Below are 15752 nucleotides of genomic sequence, written 5' to 3'. Positions count from 1 at the left end.
TCTCCTATTCATTTTCTGACGGGAAAATATATAAATATAAAATATAACACCTTTGATGAGGCAGAGATCCCAACTAATGAAGATGGGGGATGATGGGCTCAGCCTTTGTTTGGCGGGACCCTCTTCACATCCTACTAAAACAGTCCTTCTACCCTATACTCCTCTACTCTTCAGTCTATACTCCTCTCCTCTACTCATTCAGTCAATTATTTTGGGCCATGGAATACAGTAGACAACTATTGTCCCGATTTAAGCCAGGATTCACTATCACACAGAGTCCATGCTGGTCTGCACTAGTCTGCTGATTTTGGGGCCGTCGACGTGGCCAGTTGGCAGAAAATCTATAGGACAGACAAATGATGACCAATTTTATTAATTTTTAAGCATTTTCTGACAATCGCATAAAAAAACACATTTACGCTTCAAAATTCATGTGTTCCTCATTTTTGAAGATTATCTTGCTGAACACAAACTTTGCTGTTTCATAAACTTTTGTTAACCACACACCTTATTTCATGCATTTAATTGAATTTCCCATATACAAATCCTATTGACTTCCCCTCTGCAGTCTGTGCAGTGCAGACTGACTTCCCTCTGCAGTCTGTGCAGTGCAGACTGACTTCCCTCTGCAGTCTGTGCAGTGCAAACTGACTTCCCTCTGCAGTCTGTGCAGTGCAGACTGACTTCCCTCTGCAGTCTGTGCAGTGCAAACTGACTTCCCTCTGCAGTCTGTGCAGTGCAAACTGACTTCCCTCTGCAGTCTGTGCAGTGCAGACTGACTTCCCTCTGCAGTCTGTGCAGTGCAAACTGACTTCCCTCTGCAGTCTGTGCAGTGCAAATTGACTTCCCTCTGCAGTCTGTGCAGTGCAGACTGACTTCCCTCTGCAGTCTGTGCAGTGCAAACTGACTTCCCTCTGCAGTCTGTGCAGTGCAAACTGACTTCCCTCTGCAGTCTGTGCAGTGCAGACTGACTTCCCTCTGCAGTCTGTGCAGTGCAAACTGACTTCCCTCTGCAGTCTGTGCAGTGCAGACTGACTTCCCCTCTGCAGTCTGTGCAGTGCAGACTGACTTCCCTCTGCAGTCTGTGCAGTGCAGACTGACTTCCCTCTGCAGTCTGTGCAGTGCAGACTGACTTCCCTCTGCAGTCTGTGCAGTGCAGACTGACTTCCCCTCTGCAGTCTGTGCAGTGCAAACTGACTTCCCTCTGCAGTCTGTGCAGTGCAGACTGACTTCCCTCTGCAGTCTGTGCAGTGCAGACTGACTTCCCTCTGCAGTCTGTGCAGTGCAGACTGACTTCCCTCTGCAGTCTGTGCAGTGCAAACTGACTTCCCTCTGCAGTCTGTGCAGTGCAGACTGACTTCCCCTCTGCAGTCTGTGCAGTGCAGACTGACTTCCACACTTTTATGTCAATTGTGTTTTGGGTCCGTGCATTTTTTGGTCCTTCTATTTTCCTCCCTCTGCTTCTCTCTCTCCTCTCCGCTTTCCGGCCTTGATGAAAGACGCACAGCTCTATTCAGGTTGCAATCCCAAAATGGGCTTTTTACCAGCCGCAACAGCATGTGGCTGCTATTGTTTTCACCTTGTGAGTCGTGTGTGTGTGTGTGTGTGTGAGTCGGGTGTGTGTGTGTGTGTGTGTGTGTGTGTGTGTGAGTCGTGTGTGTGATCACAGCAATATGTGGTCCCTGGAGACACCTATTGTAGCGGGAGCTACCACAGAAGCGGTTTGGAGCACTTTGCCAGGTGTCTATCTGTCAACATCTATATTTTCAATGCGATGGCAATACAACCGTGTAAGATGCAGTCACAAAACTTTACAGGCATGTAGTTGAGCTCAAAATGAAGGCCAAGCTGGAAGACGGGTGTGGTCCGAGTACGGTCCCCCACCCACCACCCATAAAAGGCAGAATTATGTTAATAAATCTCATCTGCTACAGCCATTGGATTTGTATCACAGTAGATATTATATTATATCAGGGGATTAACAGCAGAAGTGATCAATCACAGAGGGAGAGAGGGTTAAAAATAGGGAAAAGTGTGTCCAATGTGTGGCCCTTTGCTTCCTTGATGTAAGTCAGTGTGGCCCTCAGGAAAACAATGTTGCCCACCCAGTTTAGGGCCTAAATTGACACAAATTAGACGTCAGACCCCCATTTGAAAAGATTTTGTCCCAGGTTCCCCCATCTGTTAAGATTTTAGCTTTTGTGACAATCCTCTCACTCTCCTGGCCCTGCCTTGCAGGAGCCTGGTGTTGGGGTTGTTAGGCTGATTTGGTGACCCCAACACCAGGCTCCTGCAAGGCCAGGAGAGGGTCATCACACTTTTAGATGTTTACAGGAAGTGTACATGTATGAAACCAATTACCAAAATAGTCATATATATTCTGCCATTGTGTTACTTGATTGGAATTCTAGTGAAAATAAATGATTGCCCTATTTGCTGGGAACCCCCTGGGGGTCCCCGGATCCCAATTTGAGAACCACTGGGGTGTATCCCATGGGTTCATGGGGAAGATCTCTCCCTTGATTTACCTTTTTTTTTTCCTTCTCCTTCTTCTTTTTGGGTGGGGGTTCTAGATCCAAAATTAAAAAATGAAAACAAAATGAAAACTATTTTTAGTAACTGAGGGTTTCAGTATAGTGAAATAATTGCCATCCAATATATATCCCATTATGTTTAATAGCCTATGTTTGATATCATCATGATATAAAAGCATCCTCAGCATTATCATTATAAAACAACTGACAACATTCACACAATTGCGTCCAAACAAAAAAGTAAAAATGCCTCTTTTCTACAGTATATACACAACATATACAAGCAGGCACAAAGGTAGAACGTTCATGCCTGGAAAATTGATTCAATTTTATGAATGTGATGCAGCTTGAATATACAGTAGGCTACATGTGTTAATGAAGCACATGCAGATTGATAAATGTATTTTTTTGCAAGGTTTTTGAGTCCATCACAGTATTGTGCATCACTGAATGTTGTGACTGACAGGTACAAAACACTAATAAAACCATGGATCACTCCAATGGTCCAATTCATTCTCTCACACACACAAAGCTTCAATGGCTTTCACAATGAAGTCCATGCTGGATGTATTAGTTCCTGTATCCAGCCTTTGGGCCATATTCTATTTCAAATCCAATCCTTTAGTCACTTGCTTTGCGTGCCCGACACGCCTGTTGTACAGACTTTGAGCTTGTCATTTATCCATATTTGGATATTTGAGTAACATTAATGCCAGTTGGCTCAATAAATAAGGTATTTTGAATGGTTATGAAACACTGCTTCAGCTGGGGTCTGGCTCTATGCGGTGGCTGGGCCGGGTCCGTTGGGCTCGGCTGCAGAGCCTCTGTGCTTGCGGTCGTCGGAATATTCTCCGATAAACGAACCGTCCTCGTCGAATTGCGCGTCTCCGTCGGCGTAGTCCAGCAGGCTGTCTCCGCTGACGCTGTCCCCACCCGTGTCGTCCTGCTCATTCCGGGAAGACACGTTCTTGCCCTTCAGTGGCTTCTCATCACTGTCAGTGGTACCAACGACAACAACAACAACAGAGAAGGCGGGGTCAGCGGTGCAGTGTTAACGCAAACACATTGTACAGCACACATGAGGCAGATGGCCATAAGCAAGCAGCAAAATGCATACAACACTAAGGGATTGCATTTGACACATACTGTACACACGTAGTCACACACTACTGCAGGCACACACACACACACACACACACACACACACACACACACAAACACACACTCGTAAATCCATGTACACGCACATGTACATTTAATGGTTGGCTGCGTCCTCAGACACACACATTCCCACAGCAAGTTCTTATGGCTTCCATACATCACCGCTGGGGGTAAGGCATCAGTGGCCGCTCAGCAGGAAGCGGGAGCACGAGGGAGGTGGGGAGGGCTTGCTACAATCACTCCACTAATTGCTAATTGCCAAGGCTTCAGGACTGAAGGCAATTTCAAATCTCTTTAGAGCCGGCGATGGAAATTGCCCCAGTGCAGCTCATTCCGAACAGAACAGTGAGAAAGAAGGGAGGTGGGGGGGGGGGGGGCTAAGCAAGAGGTTGAGAAAGGGAGAAGGAAGAGAGGGAATGGGGGGGCGGCGGGGGGGCGTATGCTATCCCAGACAAACAGCCTGTCATTCCCGGTATTCCCTAGGGGCCCACACACGGGCCAAGGAGATTAGATGCCAATTTAAGGCTGGGCAACTGGCCAACTTGTAGGTGTCTCGCTACAAGACGCAGGGTCACCTCAAAACAGAGGGTTTTCTCTCCTCCTCGTCCTCCTTTCTAATTCCCTAAGCCGTCCACGTCTGGTAATACCTCTCTACCCTGCTTCGGTTTAGTATTCACAACACAGAGCGCCTGCGTTCAGAAAAGGATGCTCAGGTGGCTCGTATATGATAGTGCCATTTGTGGCATAGTTGACACCTGCGTCAAATATAAGCGGAACGTTTTGAGGTGTGGATTTTAGCATAGAGACGTGGTTCAAACTAAGATTACATATCGGGGGGCCTTCTTTCACGTGGATTTTTTAATAAGCAATCTTATCTATCCTATTTCATGGAGCCTTTTACCATGCAAGCCACATAAGGTCCCCATTTCAAGCGTTATCAAACCCTCTTTCTCCGACGACCCCAGAGCGCTGGAGATAAGTGGCCCTTATCTAAGTGCTGCCGAATGCCACAGTCGCTGCAGCCCCCCACAGTGACTTTGAATACACTGATAAAATAGGAGCTGAGTGCTTTTCAGTCCCGGCTCATTCAGGGCCTTGATCAGGACCCGTCTCAGCCTCAGCTGGTGCTGTGAAAAGGGCCGGGACTCCAGTCTCGCCAACACGGAGAGAGATGGAGACGCATCACCGGGCAGAAGGTAATTACATTTGTCTTGCCATTGACCCGTGCCGACTTGGTTTGAGGGCAGCACAGAAAATAGCCCCTTAACCCCCCGCTGCCCCGCATCGCCGCACCTGAATTTTGATTTATTCTAGTTTAAATTTGTCTGCGAAAACTCACACATTGAGAAAAAAGATGAGGGGAAAGGAAAAGGGTAAAAAAACAAACAGACAAAAAGTCTGAGAACAAAGTTGCATCACAGCTAAGCTGCACACTGTCGCTATAACACGTGCTGTTCTCACAGTGGGCAGAGGGGCAAGGCAGCAGAGGGCTGTCTCCAAAGAGAAATCATCACAAGCATAATGACCACTTGTCACCTCCCCAGACACATGGACGGTCAGCGGGTGGCCCGTTGCCAACAGAGACTCAGAGGGCACAAGAGGGCCCTAAATCCAGCTCTGAAGCCTGCAAAAACAACAGCATGGTGAGGCTAAGGGCACTCTAGGGGCGGGGCAGGAGCCAGTAACAGCCGTATGAAACCCACCATGAGCGGCTTTCTAAACACATCATTGCAGACAAACATCTGCACAGCCTCACAAGTTCATTATTGTCATGGTTCCTCCAGCCTGATGACTCTAAACACAGAGGGCACGTGGTACCTTCACGGGTCCTGTACATCACTGTTCAACTCCATAGAAAATTGTGTGTGTGTGTGTGTGTGTGTGCGTGTGCGTGCGTATCTTTATTTTTTTTATTTTACAATTTTCAGAACAAAAACAGGCTCAGACAAAACAGAACAAAACAAAACAAAAACAAAAATATACATATATCAACATTCCAATGTTACAGCGTTGTGCTATCAGCCACATCAAGTGCTTATTGTGCTTGTAAGAGATGTGCGTGGGATCCCATGCAAGGGGTCCATGAAAAGTCAGCTGGGCAAGTTACTTGTCGCTTTCAACCTCATCTAAGTAGGCCAGAAATGGGTCCCAGATAGCCAAGAATTTCACAAGAGAATTGGTCCTCAGGAACCGGAGTCTCTCCATACATATAACCGAAACCATCGGCCGTCGGCCACAGCTTAAAAGAAGGTGGAGAGGAAGACTTCCACTCCTTCAGAATGAGTCTGTGTGCTTTAATGCACACCCACACCCCAGGTTGGGCTTAAATTTTTCATGGCAGTAGGTTATGATCCAGGGAAGGTCATGGGCAGGTTATCAAGTCGTGGAACCACCTGGGAAGTCCTGGAAAGTCCTGGAAACCACCTCATGCCCACACCCTAGGTCGGATTGGGCTGAAAATTTGTATGGCGGTGGGTTATGACTCTGGGAAAGTCATGGGCAGGTCATCAAGTCCTGGGACCACCTGAAAAGTCCTGGAAACCAGCTCACGCCCACACCCCAGGTCAGATTGGGCTGAAAATGTTCATGCGATGTGTTATGATCCAAGGGAGGTCATGCACAGGTCGTATAGTGCTGGAAGCCACCTGGAAAGTCCTGGAAACCACCTGGACACCACCATAATTTGCAGCCATGCAAAAGGCGCAGTTGTATTGTTTTGTGTCTATTTAACCCGGGCAACGCTGGGTGCCGTGCTAGCAAAGCTCATGTTCGGCTCCTCAAAACTGAAGCCAAAATACGCCCCCCGATGGCTGGCTGCAGTATAGGTCTTAAATCCTGCCCCCTCCATGTTAGCAGACGTGACATGAGCCAAACTAAATAATCACAGTACACAAAGTGTATATTATTCTGATAAGTTTGTTTTTAAATAGTTAGTTGATTATATAAAAAGGGCTGATTGACAGCTGTGAGAGCCACTCTCTAACCACCGTCAGACGGCGGCACGGCTCAGCCTGACTCCACTGCGCAGACTCTGGTTGATGATGATGCCACACAAGCAAGATGGCAGCTCGCTGAAAGGAGATATTTTGGCTTCAATTTGCATAGCAGTAGGAAGCGGGGACTCGTCATCCATATTTTAAAAGCCAGAAATCTCTCAGCACCCGGAACCCGCAAAAGAGACCACATAACTCCTGTCCTTGCCTCCCTTCACTGGCTTCCAGTACGCTATAGAATAGATTTCAAGATTCTCCTGTTTGTATTTAAAGCACTTAACAACCAGCCCCCCTCCTACATCTCAGACCTCCTATCCCCCTACTCCAACACTAGAGCCCTCAGGTCAGCCGATCAGAGGCTCCTGACAGTCCGGAGGTTCAACCTCAAGCTTAGGGGGGGCCGTGCCTTTGCTGCCACAGCCCCTGTCCTGTGGAACAGCATCCCCACCTCTATCAGGCTCGCCCCCTCGATAGAGGCCTTCAAATCAAACCTGAAAACCCAGTTCTACCTGCTAGCATTTCCTGATTCTAGATGATTCATGCCTTGGTTTCCCTATGTTTTTTGTGCATCTCTACTCTATGTACAGCACTTTGGTTGACATGTGTCATGTTTAAATGTGCTCTATAAATAAATTTGATTGATTGATTGATTGATTGATTGATTGATTGATTGGTCAAGTAATTATTGAGTCACTGATATCGATCGACAACAACCCTATAGTCATTTTCTGCTATGAGATAGTAAAAACGTACTGCACCTTTAAATGGTATAATCTTATGGATTAATGAGGATTGTACACTGTAAAAACAATGGATTGTTCCTGGAAATTATAGATTTGACAATGAATGGAATGCAATTGCCATACAAATGTGATTAATGATTCTGAATAATCTGAATAACTAGCGCTAGCAGAATAGCCATCCATTTAGTCAGGCCTCGCTCACAGAGTTGACATGCAGCCTCTCCTCTCTCTCCCCAGAGGGTTTTCATAGTCCACTTCAGTGGCTGATTATAACTCCGCTCACCTGTGAGCTCCTCCACTCTGGTGCTGAACCTGTCTTGAGCCATTTTGCCCAATAATTAGCCATTTTGCCCATTTAGTCGGCCCTAATTACCTAATTAAAAAAAAGTCCAGCTCTGTTAGGTCACCCGCAGGGGTGCTCTTTACACTTCCTGAAAGATTCAGCCCGATCGCACTGTGGCCAAATGACACAATTCTGCTCACTCACTCACACACACAGACACTTCTGTGCATTCTTATTATAGGATATGATGACAGATGAGCAAAACAGACAGAACAGGCTATTTTAGGTGATTTCAATCGCATGTGCACAAACAAACACTCAACTGTCACACAGTTGCAGCAGTGCTGTCAAGCAAAATATGATTCAGTCGATTTCCCTGTCACCATAGCAGCTCAACAAAGTAAACAATGGAACTCTACAGCTATGATAAAAAAGCAACATCTGTCTGCTTTTGCCTTAAAGGCCTAACCACACTTTTCCCACACATCTGCCATGCTTAGTTTATGTTAATTTTATTGGATGGGAGACATTTCCCATCAGCACATTCCATACTTCTAGATTATACATGTGTGCCTTTGTGGTGGGAGGAGCTTCCTCGATTGTAATTAATGGTGTGGCCCATAATTGAGCTATAAAAAAAGAAAAGAAAATTAGGGTGTTCAGGTATAGAGGCAAAGGCCCGCCCCTTCCGGTCGGGGCCTACACGCACCAGCATCTGGAAAAATATGAATGGTGGTGAATGATGAGACAATTAAAGACAGATTAAAGAAAAGACATCACGTGATGTTGACTGATGCCCCGTTTGGTCATGTATCATGATGTAGTTAGCTAACGTTGTGATTGTCTTTGAGTTATTTTCCTACTTCTTTATCTCTGTATATTGACCTGACCGCTACGCTGCATACAGACACTAAGACTGTATGTAACTTGCATACTGTGGCAATAAAAGTGATTCTGATTCTGATTCTAATCCTGCTATCTTGGATGAAACAGGGGCTTTATTTGAGCTGCAGCTGCTGGACTGAGCCATGATCTGTTTGGAGACCAATCCTAAGCAAAGCTAAAATGCACATTGTGTCTTTTCTTCAATCTGGTGGAAGAATCTTTCAATCAAAGGTGAAAAAACACAGATATGAACGGTTTATAGTGGGACTGTCCATGTGTTCCATGATGTGAGTGATGTATTTTCCTTCTTTGACGGTTCCTTGTCCTAGGTGAGGAAGCCTGGCATTACTATTTCATGGAAAATATGTTTTGCCTTATTCACTTTCTCACTTTATTTTATTCCCCTTTTCCAGAAAGGAAAGCAAAGGAGTTCTTAGCCATCTACATCTACAGTATGATGAAATTAGGGGTGGGCAATATAGCAAAAAAAAAAATATATATATATATAATATATATTTCAGGCTGGATATCCCGATCCCGATTCTTTTTCATGTTGGTTAAAGACTATTTTGCAATTTACTGAACAGAACAATTAGGGCCGAGCGATATGCACCAAAAATCATATCTCTGTATTTTTAGGCTGAATGGTGATATACATATCTTAGTATTTCGTATGAAGTGAACTAAATGTTCAGTTGGGTAAAGGCAAATAATAGAACAGCTAGAACAGTCTGGTAAGCTGAGAAGATTACATAACTTTACTGTAATGCAGCCTTTAAGACAACACTTATATCATATCACAATATTACGATCTCCAAAGTCTACGACGATATCTAGTCTCATATCACGATCTCGATATAATATCGCTATATTGCCCAGCCCTAGATGAAATCCAGATTTAATCATACATTAGGTGAGTAAAGACGTCTCTTTAGGTCATCTCTTGGCCTGCAAACTGTACGGCAGCTTCATTCACATTACACAGAGGCAGCAAAAACAAAATGCAATCATGCTTTTTACACACGTGCACAATAGACACACACTGGATACGCAATATACACACACAATGCAATACACACACAATGGGCACTGATTACATGCATACGGTACTACACAGACACACAAACTACTTAGAAATGCCTGCAGGCGCACGCTGACACACCTGAGCAGACACGACGTGCGCAATCAGAATCTAAAGACAAAGTCAACACAAAGCCTGCACACGTCATTACAACTAAGGGGGAACAAAGCTTAACAAAGCTAACGACACCGTGTGATTACCTAGCCCATTAGTGCACTGGCTCTCAGGCTGATCCTGGCAAAGCTCATGCATGCAAGGTTTGCTTTTGGGATGAGAGAGACACACAAGAACATTACTACTGAAATGAAATATGAAATATTTAAAATATGGTTGTTACATTAGTATTGCATTGCTAAAAGAAAAAGCAATGCAACAATATGAGATCAGTGTTCAGCATACTTTGGCACTGCAGGTTACCTCTGCAGAGCAAGCATATGTCTCACCTGTCTTCACAGAAGGTATCGTCGTTCATTTCCTGCGACTCGGCGTCAGGGTGGAGGTCCTCCTTCTCTTTCACTGAGGGGGTGGAGGAGGGGACAGGCATTTCAGCACCACCATTACGGAGTAGCACTTTACATAGAATACATAGAATAGACACGTCTATGATGGACACAACGCTCCTATGACAGACGTCATATTACTTGTCCCATTTCACTACCACAGAGACATTATGGGGAATGATAGCAATTGAAATAACAAGCATATTATTTTGAAAGCTTCAAGCATTACATATCTTTCTAGTGGAAAGAGTTGGTACTCTTGCTTAGGTCTTCTCTGTGGAATCAATATATCTACTTCAGCAAGAAATACTACAGCATCTTCAAGACTTTAAATCTATTCTGATCAACCGTCTCTCTGGTCTCAAGACAGGCATCATTTTATGCTTGGTGGGTGTGTGGAGGAGTAAAAGTGAATTAAATCTTTAATTAAATTAAACACTTTTCCAACACCTACTGTAAGTGTAGTAAATAGTACTGCAGTTCAAATGGAAATGTCATTCAAAGGCCAAAAGAGCTATTGAGAACTCCTAAATATGCCTGTGTAAACACTGTCTGCTACCCCGCAGCTTTTTGTGTAAATATGCTTTAAAAAAGACCAGTTGCTTTGGAGAGAGACAAAAGAGGGTTTTCATGAAAAGAGTCTGATGGGTAAGGGGGGGGGGGGGAAGGGAGGGGGGGGGGGTATCCAACAGGGTGATGAAATATTCAGCGTTTCATGTCAAAAGCGACTGCAGGCAAAGAAGTGGAGAGCGGTGCAGCAGAAGAAGAGAAAGGCGGCTTGAGTGGAAAGAAACCGAGGGAGGAGACGCTCGGCAGGTAGGTACCATTGTGAGTGTGAATTCGGCTCTGATACGAGGCAGCACAAAGGTACAGAGGGGAAGAGAGCCAGGGGCCTGTGTAGGTGCTGGGTGGAGAGGGGGTGGAGGTGATGAGTGGAGGAGAGGGGTGGAACAAAGTCAGCTGATTCCCACTTGTCTGGCTTGACGAGCCGTGCAATCAGAGGTGCCGAGCATATAGCACGGAGGACTGTATATAAATGATGTTCACATGCAGGGAAACTAGGGCAAAATGTAAAGCCCCCCACTATCTACCAGCAGCTCACTGTTTATTTCATGATGTCGGCGTTTCATGATGTTTGACTGGTTGGCATCATGCACAGGCGTCCTATATGCATGCACAAAGCCCACTGTATATGCATGCAGGAAGCATTTCCAAGCAGCTTGCGGGTCAGGGTTGAGACCCAATCCACTTTCACTCTTTCAGGAGGCAAACCCCAAATCACATCATGAGCCAGTAGTTGGTGATGTAAGGGATAATGTATACTGAGCCGGTGATTACTGTGGAAATAATGACCGACAGGTGAATGATTTAGCCCGACGCGCAGCGGAGGGCTTAATATTCACCTGAAGGTCATTATTTCCAGTAATCACCGGCTCAGTATACATTATCCCGCTTAGAACACGGCCTACAACTAAATCATTCAATAATCTGACAAAAATAATTATTCAAATAGATTTTTTAATAGCGTTTTCAACACAAAGCGGTTTCATTCGTAATTGGCACACAAGACACCACAGCTGCAACTGGTTGGCCTAATTAGTAGCGTCTGCGGACAAAATGCTCTTACCAACTGATTAATCCAGGTGTGGCAGAGCAGCGGTCGGTTGTCGAGAAATAATGACCGGTGAATATTGTTGATTGACCAATCAGAATCGAGTATTCGAGAGAGCCGTGTTCTAAGCTGTTTTAAACCTTTCCAAAACAAACACATGGGAGGTTTTCGTACCGCCAGATCAGATTGACTCATGTTGATATCATCTCCATCTACAATTCATGAATTGAAGTGTGGGTTCACTTCCTGTAGTGTAAAAGGCATGGGGCCCCAACCCTGGTCAATGACTGACTGACCTTGATCCATGGAGAACATGTCTTGTCGCTGGGTCGGCGGTGGCGTACCTGCATATTTGCCACCTTTGTTTCTCTGCACGAAGCAGGCGATGAGCACGATGAGGGTGAGGAGTGCCACGGCACACATGGTCCCAATCAGCCAGCCTTGGTTTGACATGCTGTTCAGCCGGCTGCTCGCCCCTACAGACAAATACAGCCAGGAAGAAACTGAGCTAGAGCCTCAACTTCACACATGACAAGACCCTGAAGCGCTCCTCATATAAGTTCATCTTTGTTGACTGAAAACTGAAAAACAACATAGATTCAAGTTTGAGAAGATATTCCCCTATCGTATTCGACTCACTTTCCCCCTTTAGCTATAAGAATGCATGGCTTCTGAAAGAATAGTATACAGGAAGCAAACAAATTTACACAATAGAAGAAAAATAAACGAAAGCAAACATTTCACCACAGTCGATGTCGTCTCGTCAATGCTACGCTGTTTTGGGTCGAGTTGTAGCTTAAAGATCACTCAACTCTACCGACCCGCAAAACACCGTTCTCCCGTCTCACCTTTGACCCGGGTCTGGATAACGTCCTCGAATATGCTAGCGTTATCGAGCAGCCTCTTGGCCATGAGGCGCACTGTGTACACCGTCCCCGGGTTGAGCCCGTTAATCATGTGGAAACTCTGAGAAGTGTTTACAGCTTCTGAAATCCGCCAGTTACCATCACCTACACACAGCAGAGCATAAGAGAGGTGCACAATCAGCAAGCGTTAGCGTTCATGCTGTAAAGAAGATAGAAATCTGAAACCTAGAAAGGAGGCAATACCAAATGGAAATAACGGAAATAGCCATGCAGACGTCAGCTGATGTACACGATTAGCATAAACCCTTCCCAATGGCACTTAAGCATGATATCTCTGTTAAAGTTACTATGAATGCTAAGAAAGGCGGGGGCGGGGGCGGGGGGAAGTAGCTTACGGTTATTCATATAAGCCACATATAGCTGCGAGTGCTGTTCCTCCTCTCTGGCAGTCCAGCTGATATTGGCAAAGGTGTCACTCACGTAAGAGCTTATGTTCAACAGGGCTGGAACTGATGAAGAGAGAAGAAATGGAGAGGAGAGGAAGGGAGGGAGGACAGGAAAAACAGACAGAGAGAGAGAGAGAGAGAGAGAGATGGCAAGAAAAGAGGATTAGCAGAGGCAAATAGGATTCCCCACAGCCCGAGAAGAAGAGTGCAGCGAGCAGAAAGCTTTCAAGACGACAGTTCAAAAGACAACGCGGACCCCCTGACTTCATTGAGTGAAGTGGGATTTGGCTCATAGAGAGAGGAGGGTAGATATCAAGATGCTGGGTGGGTGTGTGAGTGCCATCTAGGCTTCACTCTCGTGCAAGTCAAGCGGGCATTTCTTGACGCACCTCCACCTCGCCACGTGCGGGCATCAGAACAGATTGATAGGTTTCAGACGCACCTCACCACGTGCGGGCATCAGAATAGATTGATAGGTTTCAGAATGGTATCACCGGCTGTGTGAGTGAGTGAGTGAGTGAGTGAGTGTGTGTGCTATACCTAAAGCAGGCTGAGTGGCATTGCCCAGGAAAGAGCTGGGAAAGGAGAGAGAGCAGTTGTAGCCTGGAATGAAAGAGAAGCCTCAGACGTTAAGGCTGCTGCCACCACCACACTGTCAAAACTAATAGTCGACATTTGCAACAAGCAAGCGCTATTTTAATATTGTGACGGTTATATTATTAGAACTCTAACAAGGTAAGACTGTATTAACGACAGCACCTGTGCAAGTGCAGTGCATCTAACAGTAACTTACTGTTGCAAGGGGTGGAGTCTACATAGTGAATTTGGGGATTCAAACTGAAATTCACTAACAATAGACACTTTTGAATAAATCCAGTGTATCCAGACGTTTCCCCCCAGACAGAAATATTACAATTTGAATCTGGGGGAAAAATATCATTCTATTGTTAGAATTAAAATGTAATTCACCCCAACACTGCACTTAGGACCTAGTATACATGAAACACAGCAGCACTACGACTAGCTACTTGCTACATCAATACTGGCTAATCTGTAGCACTAGATGATGCACATGGAGATACATACTGCTCTGAGCAGGGGACACAGCTGGAGTCAGGGACAAATCTTCAGAGGGGCAAAAAGGAATTGAAATACAGCAGAAGATTACAGAAATATGGAAAGCCAGCTTTAAGGTTTATAGACCACACATGCACATACACACACATTGTGTAGGCTTGCATTATTGCCCACACATGACATATACAGACACACTGTCTCACACACACACACACACACACACACACACACACACACACACACACACACACATATGCACGGCACACAGCATGCTCACAACCACATCAAATCACATGCAGACGCCTGCATGAACAAACAATTCGTTAGTGGCGTTTTGGAGAAGTTTTGTTTTACATCCTACTATTATAATAGGTCGGACGGCGGTGGCGCGGGCGCACAATTGCTCAACTGCGTGAAGCCGAGTTGCTTCTGCGAGCCTGCGGAGCGGACGAGACCTCGAGGGCAAACCAACGAGGCACGGGGGGGGGGAGGGGGGGTCCGCTCGCTATGCCGACCACCCGCAGTGCTGACAGCCCACAATGCCGACAGCCCGTTAGGGTTATGGGTTAGGGGTTAGGGGTTAGGGTTAGGGCCGGAGCCCACCACGCTGGAGCCGTGCAGGAGGTCCAGTCGGTCCACCGACACGCTGCACGCCGCCTCGCTCAGCTGGTTCTGCTTGTGGGCTGTCGGCACACAGACGCGGCACCGAGGCGCGGTACAAATGAGCGCTGCCAGTTAAGTGGGCGACCCAGCGAGGGACGCTAGAAAGGTGCGCTCAATTTCTAATAATTAGCATGTGTATGGTGTTTTTCACCATCACAGTACAGCCTGCAACTGCTTCCTTTGCTTTGTGTGTGAGATGTGTCTGTGTGCCTGCTGCTCAGAGTTCTCCTTGAACCCAATAGCTCGCTGATTAGCTCAAACTGAGTCCTCCTGCCATAGCTAATAGTAGTCGCCATGCATCATATTAATTATTTAACACCTGTTTAGCACTTTACCACATGAAGACAAAGTAGAAAACATTTGGGAGCAGATTCACCAAAAACTTACTTGAACTTCTTCATTGGTGAATCGATATGGTATTAGTTCATTACATTACTGGTTACTGATGTGGACACATCTTTGCTGTCGTGTGACCCTGTATTGTTGGTATGACAAATTGTCTTTGGAAATTTGCATTGTTGTTGTCGTTGATGTTGTTGTTGTTGTTGTTTTTATTCTGGCAATTCTCATTTCATCTCACTTTTTTCTTGTGTGAACATTTCTTGTGGCCCTAACTAGCTTTGTATTAAAAATAATCACCACTGTTCTAGGCAGCTGCAGCCTCTTCCCTACTGATTGCAATGAGGGTGCAACCAGCTCTTGAATATTATGTTGCTAGCTCAACTTTAAGTTCAAGCCAAGTGCAAATAAGTTGGGAGCAACAATTTGGGCGTTCCACCACATGCTCTATCAGAGATTCAATCATTGAATCTCTGGAGTAGCTGGTTATTTTTTAGAGGTATACTGTATGTTCCTTGATGCCTTTTGTCTAGTTTGCAACGCGCTTTATCTCTGCTGCTTTGTGTTCT

General features: G+C 45.6%; 1 protein-coding gene across 5 annotated transcripts in view; it reads right to left on the bottom strand.

The window, feature by feature from the left end:
• Nucleotides 1–2322: 2322 nt before the first annotated feature.
• The window catches only part of LOC310780830 (neural cell adhesion molecule L1-like protein), a 61457-nt gene continuing 48027 nt past the window's right edge, over nucleotides 2323–15752 (bottom strand). For 3 of the 5 annotated variants that reach the window (XM_083641329.1, XM_083641331.1, XM_083641330.1), the window contains 4 exons: nucleotides 13054–13167; nucleotides 12089–12268; nucleotides 10124–10196; nucleotides 2323–3526 (listed from right to left, as the gene is read on the bottom strand). In XM_083641329.1, coding sequence (XP_083497455.1) covers nucleotides 3313–3526; nucleotides 10124–10196; nucleotides 12089–12268; nucleotides 13054–13167 — 581 coding nt within the window. In that variant the 3' untranslated portion in view covers nucleotides 2323–3312. The remainder of the gene's footprint in view (nucleotides 3527–10123; nucleotides 10197–12088; nucleotides 12269–13053; nucleotides 13168–15752) is intronic. The other 2 variants (XM_083641332.1, XM_083641333.1) reach the window with 2 other exon arrangements.

The sequence above is a fragment of the Poromitra crassiceps genome (assembly GCF_964638095.1).
Source record: "Poromitra crassiceps genome assembly, chromosome: 8".
NCBI lineage: Eukaryota > Metazoa > Chordata > Actinopteri > Beryciformes > Melamphaidae > Poromitra > Poromitra crassiceps.
The sequence above is the reverse complement of the archived record's forward strand: the minus strand, read 5'-3'. Positions and strand labels throughout refer to the sequence as shown.